At 37.1% G+C, this 21,158-nt stretch overlaps 1 protein-coding gene across 1 annotated transcript; it reads left to right on the top strand.

The window, feature by feature from the left end:
- Positions 1-35: 35 nt before the first annotated feature.
- LOC146377291 (doublecortin domain-containing protein 2-like) lies at positions 36-19,943 on the top strand. The gene is made up of 9 exons (XM_084943717.1): positions 36-794; positions 1,661-1,715; positions 3,912-3,988; positions 4,226-4,360; positions 4,991-5,140; positions 6,144-6,198; positions 6,633-6,810; positions 16,517-16,587; positions 17,950-19,943. Exons 1-9 carry the CDS (start codon positions 508-510, stop codon positions 18,472-18,474), a joined length of 1,533 nt encoding a protein of 510 aa, XP_084799843.1. The 5' UTR covers positions 36-507; the 3' UTR covers positions 18,475-19,943.
- Positions 19,944-21,158: the final 1,215 nt, after the last annotated feature.

The following is a 21,158-nucleotide window of genomic DNA, read 5'->3' as shown; positions in this document are numbered from 1 at the left end:
ACCTGATGATTATGGCTGTGTAAGGTCCCTTCTAATCGGCCAGGGGACGACGGCTTGTTCCCATAGATACATCCCAACAGTTGAGCTCCCATGATACCCTGTCTACATAGAGTAGGGAACTACTTAGACTCGCTGGGCTTTTTACCATCACCTGCGGTTTATAGCGGTGCTCACGCTGTAGCGGTTACTCCACACACTCCTGTGCAGAGGAGCGGGAATTCTGCAGACAGCTGACATTTGTAACGCAGGGAAACATCAGCACTTTTATACGCTCCATCATACTTTTAATCAGCAACTTTCTTAAGTGCAGAAAGCAGTTTTTTCCTCCTCTGGATTTTTCTCTGTCCAATCTGCTGGTTGAAGATTTGCCTCCAATACCCATTTTTACTCAACCCAGAACATTTGACGAGAATGGAACAGATCTAATGACGTTATAATGGTCTGTACCTCTGAACCGTGAGTTTGTTGTAACGTGTTTTTTCTCTCCGCCCGCTTTTACGCACAAAGATGAGTTCGGAGAGGCCAAACTTTCTCTCTCAACCCGTGGTGAAGAACGTTTTCATGTTTCGAAACGGCGATCCATACTACGATGCTCGGCGGATAGTGATAAACCAAAAGAGGATGTGCAACTTTGAAACCTTGCTAAGAGAGGTGACGGGCGGCATACAAGCCCCGTTTGGAGCCGTGAGAAACATTTACACACCGAGAGGAGGTCATAAAGTTGACTGCTTGGAGAGCCTGAGGAGCGGGGAGCAGTACGTCGCTGCTGGGAGGGAAAAATTCAAAAAGCTAGAGTAAGCATAAATTGTGGTTTAGGCAAATAAGCTAGCCTACTTTTATAAGGCTTTCACGCTGTGTCATTATACAGACGTCTATAAGCATTAGATGCATACAGCTGTAGATGACCAGGAATAAACCATCTACCAGTTGCTGATGCATTCAAGAGGGAAAGCTGGCCATTAGCAATCATTGTTAATCGAGACTCATGCAAATTTCTTTTGAAATATCCCTACTGTTTCATAATCATTGTAGCTGACATTAGCAAATATACATATACGCAAATCGAGCCAATTGTCAGACACGGAGCTGAGTCTGGCTTTAAAGTTTTGCACCAGTGCTGACTCACGGCAGTGATAAATGAGATCAGCACTGTAGAGAAGTGTACTCTGCCCTAGCCTAAAAATAAGTGGCCTCATGCAGCAGATAATGAGATTTGAGCAGCCACTTATTCATAGAATGCAATGGAGAAGCAGCAGAGGGGAAGTTAATGTATCCCAGATGCAAAAAGATTGCATACTGTCTCCATCCTCCTTTATTTTTACAGTAAAAACCAGAGAAAGTGCATGAGGATTTTTTTTTCTTTAAATATTCAGATAAAAATGTTTGGAATATCAGTTGTGATGATGCAGGAACAATTGAAATTAACGCTCTCTGTATAAAAATGTATTAAATTTTGTGCAGTAAAAAGCTGCACATTTTGGTATTTGACTTTATGCGACAAGTGGCTAAATTCTAGCTGTTTAACTCTTGGTACAGCTTTCAGCAGTTAGCAAATTCTCATCCCTAACTGCTGAAAAACGTTATTCTGCATGTGTGGGGTGCAGAATACCTTACAGAACAGGAAACCTAACCTTTACTTCACGTTATCTCTTGTTTTTAGTTATCTACAGATTGGCTCCAGGAAGAAGAAAATGATGCAGACCGTTCCAATGCAGGTATGGCAAAGCAGCTTCAAAAGTCAGTAAGATCCATGCTGTTATAGGGTAACAGTGTTAACAGCCTGGAATTCCCAGGATTTTTTTTTTATAGCTGGGTTCAAACTAACAATTAGAAGAGATGGTTTATATAATTTACAGTTCCAATAATCCAGCTAGACTCCTCAAATGCTCTCTTACTACATCAAGTCCACAGGTTGCATTAGATTTAGTTTCAGACACTTTAGTGTGTTGAAGTGGCTACATTTCAACTACAAACTTGTTATGTCCAGTTTTTAACATCCAAAACTGCCTCAAAATGAAAAATATATTTGGGAACACCCACAGCGTAAAGATTTTATGAAGATCCTTGAAGAAAGGTGTTATGTTTAGCATTCCCCCTAATTGTTCTCTGTGAGGAATCACTGTGTTGTCGTCTCAGTTTCCATGCATTATTGATTTATGGATCATAATCATCCCTCCTTTTAATACATCTTTAATGCATCAATGAAGTCAGAGCCAAAGGAGCTTAAAGTCAGGTCGCCCACAGGTTCATGACCCCTATTTTTTTTTTTTTAACTAATATAAAATGTATCCTGGCGAAAGCACAGAATGGTCTAGTAGAACCCAAAATAACAAATTTTGCTGACTTCATTTGCATTATGGACAAGATGTCAGAAAATAAAGAGGTGCAGAATTTGACATGCTAATTGCTGTCAGAGCAAATAATGGGGCACTCCAAATTTTGTCAGGGTATTCTAAAAAGTGTGCAGCCCATTTTTAAAATGATTGTAATTTATTTTTTTTAACTTATGACCACAACTTTAAAGACACTAGCTGTCATCATCTGCTCCTCTTGACTGTAACGTGTTTATCGTTCAAAGAGAACGTGCTCTTGATTATGTCTCATCACCCGCTGCAAGAACTTTCATTATAGATGACCTTGTTAATTGTTGTTTACTTCACTGGTATCTAGCGAGTGCACACTCGAGATATAACTGAGTAGGTGTGTGATGTGACAGAGGTTCCATTTAAATGATGCACTAAAAGAACAAGGAGTTTCCTTTGGGTTTTTTTGCTGCCAAGTGGACTATGTACAAGGACGCTGAAACGAGCTGTGGGGACTTTTTGCCCACTATAGAATGAAAGATCAGATACTGATAAACAAATCGATAGATAAAAAAACTTGTGCGATGTCCCTAGAGACTGATGCATGCCTTGCCTTGCTTGGTTTCTTCCTGATTTGGATTGGTTAGCTAGGTCTCACAAAAAACATAAAATAAATAAAAATAATTATATTCTCTAGCAAACAGCAGATTTCAGGATTTTCGATTGTGGTGTTTTATCATCTTCTGTGGTTTCCAAAGCCTCTCTCTGTAGTATGTTGTAGCATTTTCTCCCGGTGTGCAGTGTGCAGTTGGCTTGCTGTTGAAAACTGGTGTACCACTGAACATTCACCGCCCTTTATTTATCTAAGATTTTTTAATTTTACTTCTGACCTTCACACCTCAGTTGCCAGGTTGCACTCACACACACCAGAAGACTTTTAATATAACTCCTCCCTCATCCCATTCTCCCCTAGGATGCAAGTCTCACAGTAGGTTACAGGTGTTGTGGGACAAAACCTGCAGAGCTTACTCTCTGCAGCCTCACATCACAGAGGAGCTCATTCTTTTGCTGTCACGGACATCACGAATGATTTTAGTGTGGACAATAGCGGATTTTCTTTCCCTTTAGAAGTAAAAGCTTTGATGTTGCTCTTTCTTTATTTTGTACTTTGGTGTGCTAAAAATATGGTTAAAATGATTTTACAAAGCAATTTAATTACTGTCAAACTGTTGTCGCTAGTTTTGACTCTAGAGCTTGCATGCTATTATTAACCCTGATGAGTCTTTTGTATCCAGTATTTAGGATGAAGGGTTAGTAAAGTGCCCATTCTGTTTGGACTACAGTATGAGCATTGGTCTGCAAAGTCCCTAAAGTTTATACAGGTCTGTTGTTTTGAGCCTCCAGATCCCATGTGGACAAGGTGATTCACCAACAAGCTTTTAACTTAGTCCTGTTATCACAAAACATCAACATTACTCATTCAGCTTAGTGCATTATTAAAAACTGCATTAATAGGTTTTTTCTTCCAGATAAATTTAATTAACAGCTGTATGTTTGATATAGACTTATTGATGCTTTTTGACTGTTTCTTTTTTTCTCTTTTTTTAGATTAAACCATTTCCACCAAATAGATTCATTGTGTCAGCTCGATTCCTGAAACCCATCAAGGAGCCATGCACCATATTGTAAGCTGAATTTTCATTTTTCAAGTTTTTAACTTCACTTTGGGAAAAAATCTTCTTAAATTGTCCCATTATTTGGATTAAATACACAATTTAAATATATGACCAATTTGGACATAGAAAAGAAGTAGATGTAGTAGATAGGTAGTGTAAGAAAAACTGGACTTGACAATGGAAAGTGAAGCAGTTTGCACCAAAGTTCTGCCTTTTTTTTTTTAACTGTGCATTTCCCTTCCATAGTGTGGTGGCAAATGGTGATATATTGAACTCCGCAGTGAGGCTGTTGGTCCACCAGAGGATACTGGGCCAGTTTGACAAGATACTAGAAATGATTACAGAGAAGATGGGTTTAAAAGTCCTCGGGGGAGTTAGAAGGTAGGTGGACAATTTCAAAAAACAAAAAACTGCATAAATGTACTGCATTTCTTTGCAAACTTTATTATATAAACTAATTTGCATCAGACTTTCAACACATGCACTTCCGTTACAGCACATTATTCCCAATTTCATATATTTGCATTATTGAATTTTGATTTGATTTTTGATCTCAAAATGTATTTACTACCGATGCTAAAACGGATTTTCTTTTGTTAAGTAAAAATATACACTACCAGTCAAAAATTTGGACACACCTTCTCATTCAGTTATATTGTAGGTATATGCTAAAGACACCAAATATAAGAATTTAAAATATAAAACATGTTTTGAGTTATTTAACTTTTTTGTTTACGATACAATTCCATATGTGTTCATTCATAGTGTTGATGCCTTCAGTGAGAATCTATAATGTAAATAGTCAGAAAAATAAAGAAAAACCATTAAATGAGAAGCTGTGTCTAAACTTTTAACTGGTAGTCTATCTGCTCTGACACTATATGAAACATACATTCTACTGGCACAACAAAAGTCGGTATGCTTCATTTTTCAACCAGGTCAATAAACGATCACATGGAGCCAGCACATGATGTAAACAATAAGGCTTTTGATTCTCTTTGTGTGTTCTAGTCTCTTTACCTATGAAGGCCAACAGGTGGCTGAGGGGAGTCAGCTAGAGAGCGGTCAGCTTTATGTGGCTGTGGGAAGAGAAAAGTTTAAGAAGCTTCCTTACAGTGATCTGCTCTTCACCAAACCCAGAGGGACGAGGCGAGTCAGAGGGTAAAGAAAGTAACACTTTATCTTAACACTGAGTGCTTGATTTAAAAACAAAAATGAAGACTTGACATTTACCAAACTGTCACACATCTAAGATCTGCAAAATGATGTCATTAGGTTTGAAATTTTGCATTTGATTTAGCCTGCATTAAAAATAAACACAAGCATTTTTACAATAGAATTGCACACGAATAGCAGTGAGTCATGAACACCGTTAATATCCATCACTATGTGTAGTCTTGACTCATTCACGAAGAGCTGTGGAACTTTAAAAATAGAATACTATGGTGACCAGGGATGCTTCTTGGAAACCGTACAGTTTGTGTTTAGATCTTTTCCACTGGGGCAACTAATTACTCCTTTAGGGCTACAAATCTGCTTTTAATTCTCTTGAAAACTACAATCCTCACGCATGTTCCATCTGTATGAAGGTGTTCTGTTTGAAATGATTATGATTAAAGATAGATATTATAGGCACGTACACACAACTATGAAGAGCTTCTTAATTATAGACAGACTAAAAAACAAACATAGATATTAGGAAGTTTGTGAACAGATGTTATTTAAGATAAGATAAGACTTTATTGATTCCACGACGGGGAAATTTTTGCGTTACCTCAGCTGAGGTACAGATATCAGAAGGAAAATACAAAAATACAAATAAAATACAAACAAATAAAAAAGAAGTAAGATAATACACTATATACAACGGTAGCATACACAGTATGTGATTATGGATATGGTTGTGGAAATATGCAAGACATAAACTATATAGCTTAAAATAACTTTTCTGCCACTACTATTCCTATTTATAGACATGTACATGCACACACACATGTACACACTAAATATACATAGATATATACCTGCACACGTCATGTTCAAATGTATTACACTGCAATCCTTTATGTGTGGGTTTCATGTATGTAAGTCAATATTCGTTAATCATTTTTGCAGTATCAAATATATATGTCAACACTTTTTGTCTGTTTTCTTTTTTTCACAGAATGAAATCTTATTCTTTGCCACCCATCTACAGGTTCTCAAAACAGAGTGAAAATGTCAGTACTCCACATACCGTTTCCAATATTTTGTGAGCTGTTATTTATTTATATTTTATAATCCAAAACTTTTCCAGGATTCTTTAACATGCAAAGCACAGAGAAAAAAATTTTCTCTGAAAAATTCTGCTGGTTTAATTATTTAGGGATGGCTAGCAAATAATGATGTAAAAACATGGTGGTCTAGACTCCCCAGTCCTAAATTTTAAGCCTGAATTAAATTTAGGATCAAGTGGACTTGCAGAATTGTATTTCATTGTGAATATAAAATATTTAGTCATGTTTCTAAAAAAACCCCGTTACCATTCATTTCAAAATCCCACCTTTGGATAAACTGATGCAGCAAACCCAAGACGTAAGTCTTTTTTTTACTCTCCATCGTCATGATTTTGAGAAGTTTCTTACTAACTAAATCTGACTGCTACTTTCTGCAGGGTAAGTCAATGGTCCAGAGCAGTGACAGTGGAGATGGAGAGTCTCCTAAGGCCTCGCCTCCAAGCCACAACAAGGAACACCTGTCCTCCATTGTAAGAGAGATTTCTCAGGCCAAACTGCTCTCCTTAAAGAAGATTAAGAGCAGACAGAGCTTGACTCCTGGTGCATCTGACAATGGTAATGCAAAAACACGAAAAAGATCACCGTGAATAGAAGTGAAATTTTAATATCTACACCTGTTTGTTTTCATGGTGGCTATTAAGCTCAGCGGGGCTGTATTCATCCCGAAGTCAAAAAAAGGAAAGCATTGCTACTGTATATAGTATAGGTTTATATTTAAGGGTTTGACTACACTGGATAAAAAATATAGCAGTGAAATGCTGCTTTAATTAGTTTAATGTCATATCTCCTCTTGCTCATATTGTTCTGGGGCTTGCATTTGTAATTATATCCTTAAGTAGTTTGTTTGTAATATATATTTAAACATAGAGTTATAATCAGTAGTGTTTACTTGTTTCAACACCGTCAAAAAAGTCACATTTTAATAAAAATGAGCTAGTGAATGAAAATCATACAAAAGGAATCTAATCAAAGTTTGTTTGACATATTAATACCCAAGAACTAAAATAGTTTAGTTCATGGGTAACAATATACCCAAGAACCAATAGTTAGCAACACTCATGCTCCTGTGATTCTGTCATCATCATCATCACCACTTTCTGTATTCATTTTTCATCTATAGAGTATGGTAGATGTGTGCAAGTGGAAGGTATCAGAATAATCTACTTCTTTAAGAATTTGCCATCCCATGTTTCACAAGTGGTGTTTATGTACTGCTGAGAGTTTAACATACACAAAAATATGATGTAATGCTTTGTCACTGGAATCTTATGTAACCTGCTGCATTCATAAATGTCCACACAGTGGCACTGTTGCTCTGCAAAATATTTGCCATGAAATATTAAAAGTAGGTCTAACATGATGACATTAACCTTTATTACAACAAACACATTACGTCATCTTCTTGTGATACGTATATAATAATGTCCTACATAAAGTTTGGCACCTGCCATCCTTTTTTTTGGAAATTAGGAGGTTTTGCTGCTCTGGGACTCTTAATCTCATTATTATTATTATTCATCCATCTATCCATTCATCCATTGTCTTTATGATTATCAGTTTTTTACAGTCAAAGGCAAGCAAATCTTCTGCAGACTGCTGCTGACCTTGTTATAACTGATTCTGTGGCATGAACCACATTACGTCATGTTGTGGCTCTTAATAGATTTTGCCTGTTTGCTCTCTGGCAGGGGATTTGACAGCAGAACCCCCAAAAGAGCATGGAGAATTTGTGACTGTGGTTCAGAGGAGGTGGCTTTTTGCATCAAACGAGAGAACTGAGGAACATGTGTGCGTGTGTGTGTGTGTGTTCTCTGTGTCGGTATGTTCATGTCTGCATTTGCAGCCTGTAATGTCACCCTCAAAATTGCCTGTATCAGATTGTGTGGCACGTCATATTACAGGCACAGAAAAGCATACTGCATTATTGGTCCCTTTGGATGACATTGAGCAAAAATTACATTAACAGACAGACATCTCAGAAAACAAAATCTGACATAAAAGATCTTTAAATGGCTTTGAGGACATTTCACTTTCTCATGCAGTCCTCACCGTTTGACCTGTACAATGCTTTCTTAGTCCTTTCATGTTAGTGAGACACAATATTTTCCTTATTTGTTTGGTTTCATAGAAAGACAGAGTGTTTGTCTCTGTCCATGGTCCTGAATTCACTCTAAGCAGTATATTTAATTCCCAAAGACATCTTTATTCTTTTTATTTATTGCTTTTTTTTGTTTTGTTTTGTTTTTTGGGTTCTCAAATGAAACATGAACAAATACTGGCTTACACAACAACAACAACAACAACAACAACAACAACAACAACAACAACAATAAAAATGTCCCTTTAGCCTACTATCTTAGGCAGGTTAAATTCAGTGTTGTGTTAATATTTGGCTTTGCAACAGGAACACAGTGTTCATATCACCTTTTATGGTGATTGTAAGCAGCACAGAGGTGTTTGGTGTTATTTTCCCTTTGGGAAATCCTGCCCTGGCCGGGCATGAGGTAAATACACCCCGCTCTGGTGCCAAAAGGAACACAGCCAAAAGGTTGCCAGATTGGCAGAGGCTGTGGAAAGTACAAAGCATGAAACCCACACTTCAGATCTCTGATGTGTTGGAACATTGGAACCAAGACAAAAGATATTATATGATTATAAAAGCATCAATTCATTATAAATGTATTTGTCAAAGATGGCTTTGGAATGAGGGATGAGACTGAAAGGACAAGCAAGCCGATAACAGCAGGAAAAAAAGACGAATGAGACCGAGTGACCCTGTAACCGGAGATTCTCCCTCTGCAGTGCACTCACTGTGTTTACAACATGGAGTTTAGTTTTTGAGTGCGTGTGTCTGTGTGTGTGTGTGTTCACCAGTCCCCATTACTCACCGTCTATTGTAAAGCCTTTACCTTTGCTGTTTCATTAGGGAACACAATGGTCAGTGAGAGCAGAGAGAAGGGAGAGGAGGTGTGACATCTCGTGCAGCAAACGTGGAATGAATGAAATTAATTTGACCTTAATATAACAAAGACACCCAGCTTAACCCTTGCATCCTGTTCAGGTCAAATGTAGCCTTTTTTGACATTTGACAGCAGAAAACGTACCCTAAATGTCATGCTTTTGACCTGAATTAAAGACTTTTTATAAAGTGACCCAAAATACACGAGATGTATTTAAAAATTGTATAGTATAATATAAATTGTTGTACCCTGAGACTGTTCAGGGTCAAATTTGACCCAAACGATTTTGGATATATATTAATATTCACCAAAGTATTCCCAGCCAGCCAAGAGACATAAGGTCAAATTTGCTAATGTCTTATGCCAGTGCGATCTGGGTTTTAGCATTAAAAAAGTACTCTTGGCATTTTCAAAGAGAGTGCAGTGATAAGATTGTTTGGAAGAGGTGGGAGCTCAAAGATTTTTGCACCAGAACCTGTTGTGTCATATTTCTGGGATTTCCTTTCTCAAGTCATAAAATATAAGGAGGAGGATATTTAAATCAAGCATCATGCAGTTATGTAGTATTCACTGAAATGCGGCTGAGCTGCCATTTCAGTGAATGTGGGAAGCATATGTGAAAATGCCACATACGTAAGGTTTTAGTGGTTAGGCATAATAACTCCCAACTGTTCCAGAATGTTCTCGTGATTTCCGCTTTTGATAAAATATGTTTAAATTCATTATATTTGTTATGTTTTCATGTGTTGAGTAAAACAGGGCATGCTATTGTGTGATGGTAGATACCATCCAGTAGCCTAAACGATACATTCTTCCTGCTCTCTGAAACATTAATTAAGGATTATTAACAATTTGTTCATTTCAGAGATGCTATTTAGACATTCTAAATTGACCTGTAGTTCAAAACACACTTAATATGAAGGGAATTAACCCAGACTATACTGTGAAGGCATGAAACATAACCAGTATCTGTGGGTTAAAAGACTTAACCAAAAAGACACATGGCTTGTTGGTTTGGTCTTTATTATTCTTTAAACTTATTGGTCCAATTTAGTCAGTGTTAGCCTTTTCTTTCAAAAACAGCTTGAATGGAAGCAATTAGCAGTTGTTGCTAGCCTCAAAATAGAAATGGGATGTTTATCAGTGTTCTCTTTCTTAAATGGCCTCTGTGGCTAATTCAGTTGATGGCTCTCCTGGGAAAAGAAGGGGAATGCAGCAGAACCAAAAGGGGAGACAAAGAAAAGCGTAACCGAAAAAGGAGAAAAGGATGTGTTTAGACAGGTGATTGGGGATAAAGAAGGAGAGAAGAGGGAATAGCTGAGATGATGAAGTGAGTAGAACATTATGGAGGTGGAGAAGGGAGGAAAAGGGAAAACAGGTGGAATCAAACAGTGAATTTGATGAATAACCAAGGGATGATGAAGCATGAGTACTGGATGGAATAAAAAAAAAAAAAGCTCAGAGAGATATTAACAGGTAGAGGGATTGGTGGGGTTTGGATAATTGCCTTTCATTTGGATAATCTCTCCATTTAGAGTCATCAAAGCAGATTTTTAGTTGCCTGGGCCCCTCGCTGGAGCCAAATTGCTGCTCTGAAAATCAACAAAAGAGCCTTGTACTTCAAGAAGAAATTACTGATAAAAAGGTATGCACAAGAGGAGAGAGAGGAAAGGTAAAGGCAGAGCAGGGTTCTACTGATTATCTGAACTTTTACATGCTGTGTACATGCCTACTTATTACATTAACACTGTTGGTGGGGGGTGGATGGGGCACTAATTAAAGGGTCAGGTGGTACTGAAAAGTTTATTTTGTTCCCTAAAGAACTTTTTGTGTGATTAAATTTGTGGAATACATTTAATCCAGGATGCTTTTTCTTGTAGGAAGAAATAATAGCACACACTGCAATAAATAGTGGATGTAATGCAAGCTACAGTACAAATAATGATTAGAAGTGGAAGCCAAACATTGTTTTCCACTTTGTAGTTAGTTACTATAGGAAGTTACTATAGGAAAATTTGTGGAAAATCTGGATTCTTTGCAGCTTGAAACCCTCAGAAATAGGGTAAAAAAAACGCATCAGCTTAGCTAAGAATGGGCTTTCTATTTCTACTTCTATTTACTTACAGAGCAGCCAATATTTCAACATGGGTCATCATGCCTTTTATTTAAAAATATAAATCTAGAGATGTTGAATTTCGCACACATGATTTCTGCACTTGCATTAATACTTCAAGGTCATTCACTTTACACAGAACCTTCATGTCTGAATAGCATGGCTCCCTTCTTTTCTTGTACTTTATCTTTTTGAAGGTAGCAGAAGCCAGTTGAATTTCTGTTGTATTTAAGTATGTTTTATGAAGGATGTACAGCATACATTTTCTCAAAAGGGCTTTGATTTGAAGTCAGTTTTAAATAAGAAAGGGAACAAAACCATTCTTTGTATTATTTGAAAGTTGAATGTGAGAGAAATAAAAATTGCTGGACATGAGTGAATGAGCTTGTGTGCATGTGTGTTTGTGTGATTATGCTTGTCTCTGCATGCCTTTGCGTATGCACAAGCCAACCAACCAGATCAAACCTCAGCCTCTGGTGTCATAAAATGTGATTCTGCTGGGGGGAATTAGCCCTGTTAGCATATGTATCTATAATGCTTGTCAGGGTGAAATAGGGTTCAACCCAGTGTTAGGAGGCAGGAGACATGTACACAAAGAGAGTGTGCATCTCAAATCGTGTGCCTGTGTCAAAAAAGAGGCTAAGCAGTGAGGGATGAATGATGGCACCACTTTTTTTTTTCATTTGCTAAGTTCTTACAACATGTGCTGTGTGTTAAGGTGATGTGTGACACTCTTATTGACACAAATATTCCTCATGTCTATCATGTTCAATCTCTACTTTTCAGGCTTGCCTTTTTTTAGCATTTCTCAAAGCTTGGTGTGAGTGATTGTGATATGATCACAAGTCTTCGTGGGGTTAATACTAGTCTGAGAGACTGAAACAGCTTTGACTTACACTGTAAATGGCAAAGGTAAATAACTGACATTGGTGGTTAGCTAAAGTTTATATTATTTGTTAAAGAGAGGTTTAGGAATGCAAGAAAATGGCATCAACGATACATTTTAAAATGTGTTTTTCTGTCTTTTCTTCTAGTTCTAGTCCATATAATGTAGTTTAGAGGATAAAGAGAACATGAACAACTATCAGAAAAGATATAAATCAATTAGTAATTAAATAAATTTACAGAAGACTATCAGTGCTTGAATTATTAGAGAAAGGAATTGCGTTCAGTGTTTTCTTAGATTTGATGATTACAACTCAACAGCATAAGTACTTGGACTTGGAATAAAAATGGTCATGCTCTCATGTTTTTTTCAGTTGTGTAGAAATGAAAAGAAATCAGATTTTAATATGTGTTCATATTGCACTTAGACATTCATTCAGATTAAAACCTTTGTTTAATGAAAACGGTCAATGGCAAGATTTCAGGCAACTTTGAGAACAGTGCAGGGGAAAAAGCTCCATGAATTATTTAAACATTTAACAGAAGCTGTGACCTTTATAAATATTACTTTGGCTGTCTGGTTGCAACATTGTTAAGCAAAGGTTTTCTTTGATTTAATGTCAAAGCTATCTAAGCACAGAGCATATGAGGAATTTTCTACGCAAAAGTGCATGGCATTTTTTTTTCCAGATGTATCTTGGAAACAAATCTCAAAGATAAAGGCTATACATAAGAAATACTTAATGCCACAGTGTAGACAGCTTGTGTCTATTCTTAATGCAAGACATTTCAATATACCATATCTTTTAAAATGACATGGCAAGGTTTTGCACTTCCATTATATAACAATAATATTTAGCAATGGCAACAAATGCCAAGCTAGTGATCCATTGTACTGAGTCAAGCTCCGAAACTGGTGGATCTTACCATTCTAATAATACCAACAAAGGGAGATTCCAGCTGTCTTTATGAGGAAAGTCTTTAGGGTTGATTTGGAGAAAGTGACATATGAGTCACCAAATCTTCATTTACAAATCATTAGCATTATAAGTATCAAGTCATGTTAGTGTGGTATCACAGAATGAAAGAGTTAGACCAACCATTTTTATTCTCAGCTGTTCAGCTTTTCTGTGTTTCAGATTTATGTAAAGCCAGCAGCAGCTGGGTCTCCCATGTAGCCATACAGTCATTGCATGTTTTAACAGGACCCTGGTCAGTGACCGGAGCGCACATGCAGAGTGGCAGCATTCCAAATCACTGTGCATGTTGTTTTACACCCAACTATAACTCAAGTACATGCTGAGTGGATTAAATCATCTGGGTGTAAATATGCAATTTACTGTACTGTCCAGTGAAATACAAGGAGTGATGTGTGAAGTGATTTAGGTCCATTAAGTAGTATTTCAAGACTTGAGAATTTATTAGCTGCAGTACAGTTAATGCTAAAGTAGACCAGGCTTGTGGAGGCCAAGCAAATAAATAAATAAAAGCACACACTGTGTGATGTAGTGTGGTGCATCCACAGTGTAGTAGTTTACACACTCGCTTAACAAAAGCGCTACAGCTTGATCCTGAGAGGAGACACGAGTCCCTCGAGGGTTGTGTCAGGAAGGGCATCTCGCTAAATCAAACATGCAGAGTGACCCCCTTGTGAATAAGGGATCAGCAGAAACTGGCTTTACTGTGTAAAGCAGTGATTTGTTTTGCTCTGAGTTACAACCTACTGCAAGTGTCACCCTGTCAGAGGTTATTATGCCTGGTGATCATCAGCACTGAAAATGTTGCAATAACAAGTGTCTATCCTACCTAGTATCCGCAGATACTAGACAGAGCACAGTAGTTTTTTTTCTGTAAGGAAGATTTGGTTAAAAAAACAAGGTAAAGAAGAGTTTTACCTGGGTTAATGGGTTTTCTAAAAAGTCCCAACACAAATTAGAGAATAATTTGCAGAACAACAAAAAGAACAGTGTAGAGATTATACCACTCACTCACAGATTCCTTTGCAATAGTGGTTAAAAATGTCCTGTGGAGAAGTTTATTGGACTTTGAAGTGCTTCCTGAAGGAGTGGAAAATCTTTGAAACATTCTTGTAGAATGCATCTCTTTGCTCATGTTTGACTATTAAATTCTGTATTAACCTCTTCACTACACCTTCTAAGAACATCACATGATTTCAGCAATCCTTTACATCTGGTAGGCAAAATGATAAAATACCTGCTTTGCTACTGTGCTAAGACTTGAATTTGGTGAAATGTCCTTTGGCAACTTTTTAACAATGCATTTCAGGATTTAGATCAGCAAAAAACCCTGCATCGCTAAAAGCAGACTGTATTTGTGTATGCACATGTGCAATCTATCTAGCCTTTCACTTCATCTTGAGTTGTGTTTTATTGCATTTCTCTGGAGCGACAATCATCTGTAACTTTACCTTCCAAGATAATGCCAGCAAGAGTCGTTTATATGAGTAATTATATCTGCTTGCAGTTGCATGCAATTTTACTTCTTACTAATGGATGCAGCACATCATCTGAAATGTGGGTGTGCTCTGTCTGCTTATGCCTTGTGGAGGAGGGAGTGTGTGTGTTTGCCTGATTATGAAAGGAAAAGTCAGACACATTTTACACTCAGTTGCACACACATACATAATGCAGTCCAACCATTTGCAAAGCTAGACTCTCCGGATATACTGGAATGAGAAAGAAGGGGGAGATTCTAAATATCATATTTAATTTGATTTAGCATTTTCATGAGCCTGTTCCTCATCCTTAAATCATGTTAAGATGTTTAGAGTCATAGCAGCTCCTCCTCTGCTTACTGCTTACACTCAATCGCTTGGCCCTCACTCCTAATGAATGTGGGGTGATTTCCATAAAATATTCTTAAAGAGGTCTGTTATTATTACCATAACGTTTCATCTCCCACCATGGCTAAACTTCAATCAGTTTTGCATTTGAAATGCATTAAATGTCTCCATAAACTCTTCTAATCTCTACTGGAGTCATTTTTCTTCCTTAACCGGTATGTGTAGAAAGGAAAACTAATATTAAAGATATTAATTGCACTGTTCTTTTTTTCATTCCTGATTAGAAATTTCAGTCTCATCCAGTGTTTCAAAACAAGTGTGTAATTATGTTGTTTATCAGAGCGTATACTTGTCTTCCTCTTATGTTTAGGGTTAATTACTCCAAGGTCTTTGAAGCACATGCTCACATGAAAATAGAAAAGCCCCGTATCCATTTTCACACTCCAACAGAACTGCCTTGCTGAGCTGAGCTTGTTTGGAGTTGTAGTACGATGTCTTCATTTAAATTCCTGGACTCCCAGTCTCACTTTACAGTTGTTTGTATTGTGAATGATGAAACGGTGTTTCTTCAGGGGGAACTGGAGGATTTCTTCTACAGGCCTCTAGTCTGTTGGATGATTATCATGGGTCATCATATTTGTTTTGTGATATCATACAAAAGCAATGGTTAAAGGAGAAAACCATCTACCTTGCATACCTGTGGTGATGATTAGGATGATTACTGCAGTGGTGATAATAAAGATGAAGACAATGTTAGACATTCAGTGTAAAATTTAGATCACTAAATGAGCTTATAAAATGTTTACTGGCTCTCTCCTGCACACTTCCCATTGTCTAGGGAAAGTTGTTTACTTGCAACAAATTATCTTGGGTGCTTTTCCTTTAGACCAGCAGGTGTCACTCTTGTGCTGCATGTATTCAAATTTGGCAACATCTGCTGAATAAATGCTGAATAATTTCAACAAGTCTTCCACTGAAGGATGAATAAAAGCACCCATATTTATGGGACAGATTTTCTGGGTTTGTAAAATGAATTAATTTGCAGTGAGTGCGAAAATTTTGGTTTCAGGGTCTTGAAAAGATGAGCAGTGGGCACATAAAGGAACACTTTGGCTCTTTTATGCCCAAAGAATGACAAGATTTGAGGGCAAGTTTTTACAGGTGTGACACTATATTCATCTGCTTTTTTTTTTTACATGTAATCATTAACATTGTCAATTATTATTATTTTACTGTATTTTACATTTTTTTTTCTGAATGAGTCCAGTTAAGTCTACTGCATCTATACCAGGATAGTAGGACACTCTTTATTTACCTTTCCTTTATGTTGTACTGGCCACAACAAGCCTTTTCAGTATTCAATATTGCACATTAAGATGGAACACAAGTGGAAAACATGCTTTAACTTGTTTTTTTTCTGTACTTTAAGGAATCAAATACCTCTCTGTAAAATGAGCTTCTGATTTTGCATGCAGAGCTAAAATTGTCTGTTTTTCCTAGATGAACTGGAACAGAAGTTTGATGAAGGAAATGCTGATTGCCAAACACTACAAGACAATGGAGCTGAAGCGGTATAAACATACACTACTCAGTCTCTCTTTTTATTTTACATATATATTTACAGTCATTTTTATACATAATCCCTCATTTTCAGACTCACAAGTTATTAAACAAAGCATTTTTAAATAGGATTGTTCTTAATACTAATAATGAAAGTCAGTGGTGGTAGTCTAGTCTACCTGACTGACAGCCTGAAGTCTAGAACCCATGGACATCACCAAATGCTGTTCTTCCTCCTTCTTGAGGTGGCAGGTTTTTACTCCAGCCACATTCAGTAGTTGCTTGTTTGTGGGTCTCTCTGCTTTTTCTTCAGTTAACTGAAAAACATGCTTTATTTGGTTGGGGTCAGGTGACTCACTTGGCCATTGAAAAATATCAATTTTTTTTGTCTTGACATATTCTTGGGTTGCTTTTGCAGTTTGCACTGTGAAGCACTGTCTGATCAGTTTTGCAGCATTTGGCTGAATCGGAGCAGAGAGTACAACCCTGTACACTTCACAGTTTATCCTGCTACTTTGTCATTCACATCATAAATAAACACTAGTGACCTGGTTTCAGTAGCCATACATTCCCATATGTCCATCATGTTTGACAGATGATGTGGTATGCTTCGGAACATGGGCTATTCCTTTTCTTCTCCATGCTCCTTTCCATGATTCTTGATTTCATCTGACCAAAGAACAGATGAAAACATTGTTCCAGAACTGTGTAGGCTCTTTTAGATATTTGCAAAAAGTCTGATATGTTCTTCCCATTCTTCAGTGGAACCACAGATTTGCACCTTCTCTTTCCATTTATGAAAGCATCTCTTCATTTTAGACTAAGCTCCTTGATAGTTTTCTTGACTGGTCTAGAAGTCGTGAAGGCCTTTTTCGTAACCAACAAACGATGGTGTTCCAGGCCTTTTGGTTTTGCTGAGCTGGCCAGTGCATAGGTCTCATAGGTTTTTGTTTCACATGTTTTTTTCATGTCTTTGGGACATCACATTGAGAATTCGAGGGAAAAGATACCAAATACTTGGATTCATCTCCAGATCTTTTTCTGCTTAATTTTTGATAAGATTATGAGGGGACGGACTGGTTTCACCTTGGCATGAAACCCCTTGTCAGTTAACTGTTCAATTACTTCAGGCGTCTAAAAACTATGTATAAAAATGGCTGTAATTCCTAAACAGTTACAGTATGGCAATAATTGATTGCTGTTTATTGTTTCTTGATTCTTGATGTTTGATTTAAAATCTACTGTGCGGGTGTACAGAGGCAGATAGCACCAGCATCAACAGAACAGTGTAAATCACAGAAAGAATTCAACATATTGCGACTGTTAAAATATTTAGAGATATTAATTGCTTCTGTGGTTATACTGCATTACAGAAACTTGATGCTACTGATACAAATGAAACAGAGGAGAATGTTGAAAAGCCAGAAGAGGAAAAGAAGGAGGATCCAGAAAAGAATAAGGAGGTGTTTAATGGTGAAGAGCATGGATCTAGCAGTGATAAGGCTCTGGACAGTAAGGAGATTGAGGATGGAAACAATATGTCTTCTCAAGGTGAAAGGAGGAAAATTGTGGAAGATGAGAAGGAAGATAAAGACCACACTGAGGTGGAAAAAAGCACTACGGATCACACTAATGATGTAGACACAGTGGAGGAACAGAAAAAGACGGGAAACGGCAACGATCCAGAGACGACTCAGTCAGATAACGAGACTAAAGAGAACGATAGCAGTAGAAGTAGCAGAGGCAACAGTAATCAAGAAGAGGATGAGAACGAAACAAAAGAGGGCACTACCAAAGAGTCAGGTGAAGAAGAAGAGAGCAAGGTGAATGCTGAGGTCAGTGGAGAAGATAATGAGGTAGAAGGTGAAGCAGAGCTCAATACAGATGAGAAAAAATGAACCAGCAAAGATGCCGAGTGCACACACAGGGGAAGATGGTGATCAAGAGAGGCAAGACGAAAGTGAAAAATTTAAAGAATAGGAAAAAACACCAAGTTCTTTATACTGAAAATATGAAGTTACAAAATCTATTTATATAATGAAAGTGACAGATGAAATTTATAGAAAACAAAGCAAGATCAGAGCGCACTCTGAGAATTTTTTTCTTCCTATATAAAAGCAGTTTTGCAATGCTGAGCATGTAACCTAAATCTTTAAATGGTTGTCTGTTAAATGGCACAAGTACAGAAACACCATATGGATCAAAACTTTATAACTTTCATGTTTGAAACAGAATACACATATAAAATCCATAGTAATATATTCTTATTTTTGCATTAAAATGTTCTTAACTAATAGGTTGCTTTATTGTTTCTTTACACACTGTCTGTGAGCACTGTTGTGAGTGATGCAGAGAAATGATAATATATTTATCCTTTGAAATTTTTTGAAAGAATGATTATGCCTCTCATAGAAACTCATACAAATGTATTTAACGAGACATATATTATTGTTTGTTTTTGAATGGTAAGCTAATTTATAAAAAATTCCGATCTTCTTCCTAAATGAGTGCTTCCATCTGTAGGGCTAAAGTTGTCACTGAATGATTCGGTTAGCATCAAAGTGATGTGCATCATATAAATTTAACATACCCAGAACACTCGTGCAAGATTTTTGTCCATTATATTTTTAGTCCCCTCTAACGCCAGGATCAACACATCACAATAGTCAATATCTTTTATAACAATGATGTTTCATCCCTGTAATGCAGTTCCAGAGACTTACAGAATTATTCCCAGTCTACAAGTGCAAGTGGAGGCCCAGAACCTTACTGTTACGCCTAATGTTGATTTCTGTCACTGAACCATATTTTCAATGTCTAATTTTTAAAGGCAGTTTCATGTCATATTATTTTGTAATGTTGCTGCTATGCCAATGTCCATCTGCTTCCAGAAAAATTAAACTGAGGGAAAAAAAAGACAGTTTTTTTGTCTTCTGTAACTGATACTTCAGTGATGAAATGTATCTGTCAATGGGAATAGTAAAAATAAAATCATTTAAAAAAAGTGATGATGATGTATGATATTGGAAATTAATTTCACAGCAGGCGTAAAGCTTTTTTAAAAGGTTCACTGAGATGGAACTACACTCTCCATTCCACAAGAGTTGAGATGTACGTGTAAAATGTAAATACAAGAGATTTAAATGTTTTAATGTCCCATAAGCCCATTTTTCATTCACTTTAGAACATAGATTGATATCAAATATTTAAACTGAGAAAACTATTTCGCAAAAGAAGAAGAAAAAAGAGTCAGGATTCTAACTGCTCAGTAGTTTTCAGTCCTACTTTTCTCACTTTTCTTTTCATGATGGGCCAAATGTTTAGCACCTGGACTTTTCTATTAGAAGGCCTTGTTGTAGTAGATGCAGTATGCAGTTTAGTGTTGTCTTATACAATCTGAAAAAGATTCCATCTGCATAGAAGCATGGGCACTAATGCACCTCCACACCATCAGTGATGCAGGCTGTAACTAAGTATCGGTAACAACCTGGATGGTCCCTCTCCTCTATACTCTGGAGGATGTGATGTCCATGCTTTTCAAAAAGAATCTCAAAGTTCAATTCGTTTCATGGTGGAACAGCTTTCCACTTTGACTCAGTGTATTTGGATCATGTTCACAGATGTAGATTTTTCTTTAACCTCCATTTGTGGATCAGCAACACGTTCTGGAAGTTTTCCTGAGCCCATGCAGAATCCATCCTGTTTTTAATGCAGTGCTGCCTGAGGTCTCGAATATCACATTCCTGTCCCATCCGCACAGAGATTTCACCAGATTCTGTGTAGTAGATGTGATATTTAAAGTCTTTGCAATTTTACATTCAGGGACGTTATTCAGAGTCTTTTTTTTTACAAATTGGACAATTTGTCACTGCCTCTGTAAAATGCTCAGTCGTTTTACTGACCTGTTGCCAATTAACCTACTTAGTTGCAAAATGTTCCTCCTGCTGTTTCTTTTTTTAGTAGCATTTATATTTCCAACCCCATCACAACTTTTTGAGATGTGTTGCTGCCAAAGTCAAAATACTATTTTTCCTGAAATAGTAAAACAACTATGTTCTCTTTTCTCTTTGGTGAATAAAATATCGGTTTATGAGATTTTCAAATCATCGGATTCTGTTTTTATTTACAGCGTCCCAACTTTTTGTGGGACGCTCTTGGTTGAATTTTCCTAACAGAACATTCTTAAAACCCTTAAAACTCTAGGCATGGGTCATTATGTTGTTGTTATGAAGACTTAGATAGACTAATATGGACTTAGAGACCTACTATAACTAATGTCTCATTATGCATTAGATCTAGATCTTCAGTCTGTCTTTGTGAAACTGCACTTTGGTCTTTAGCTGCTTTCATCCTGACAGGAAGAAAAGTGATATTTTTGGAGAGCCACTCTTCTCACTCTCATTCAGTGATTTTAATTTGTCATTTTTTTCCTGAAACAAAGTTCCATAAATCCCCTATAAACCACCAGCTGCAGGCAGGAAATATGAACTCTGATCTAATTCAGTATGTATGATGGCCCCACTGCCCGCTCATCCCTGCAGCTGTTCAAATTGGGATTCATGCAGTCGATGTGTTTGTGAGT

This window comes from Perissodus microlepis, chromosome 11 (genome assembly GCF_051167445.1).
Source record: "Perissodus microlepis isolate ML-2025 ecotype Zambia chromosome 11, ASM5116744v1, whole genome shotgun sequence".
Lineage (NCBI taxonomy): Eukaryota > Metazoa > Chordata > Actinopteri > Cichliformes > Cichlidae > Perissodus > Perissodus microlepis.
Note: the sequence above shows the minus strand (reverse complement) of the source record. Positions and strands in the feature narration are given on the sequence as shown.

Coding starts and splice junctions, on each gene's coding strand:
- LOC146377291 (XM_084943717.1), top strand. CDS start 508: ATGAGTTCGGAGAGGCCAAACTTTCTCTCTCAACCCGTGGTGAAGAAC. Junction 795..1,660: donor GAAAAATTCAAAAAGCTAGA/GTAAGCATAAAT, acceptor TCTTGTTTTTAG/TTATCTACAGATTGGCTCCA. Junction 3,989..4,225: donor AAGGAGCCATGCACCATATT/GTAAGCTGAATT, acceptor TCCCTTCCATAG/TGTGGTGGCAAATGGTGATA.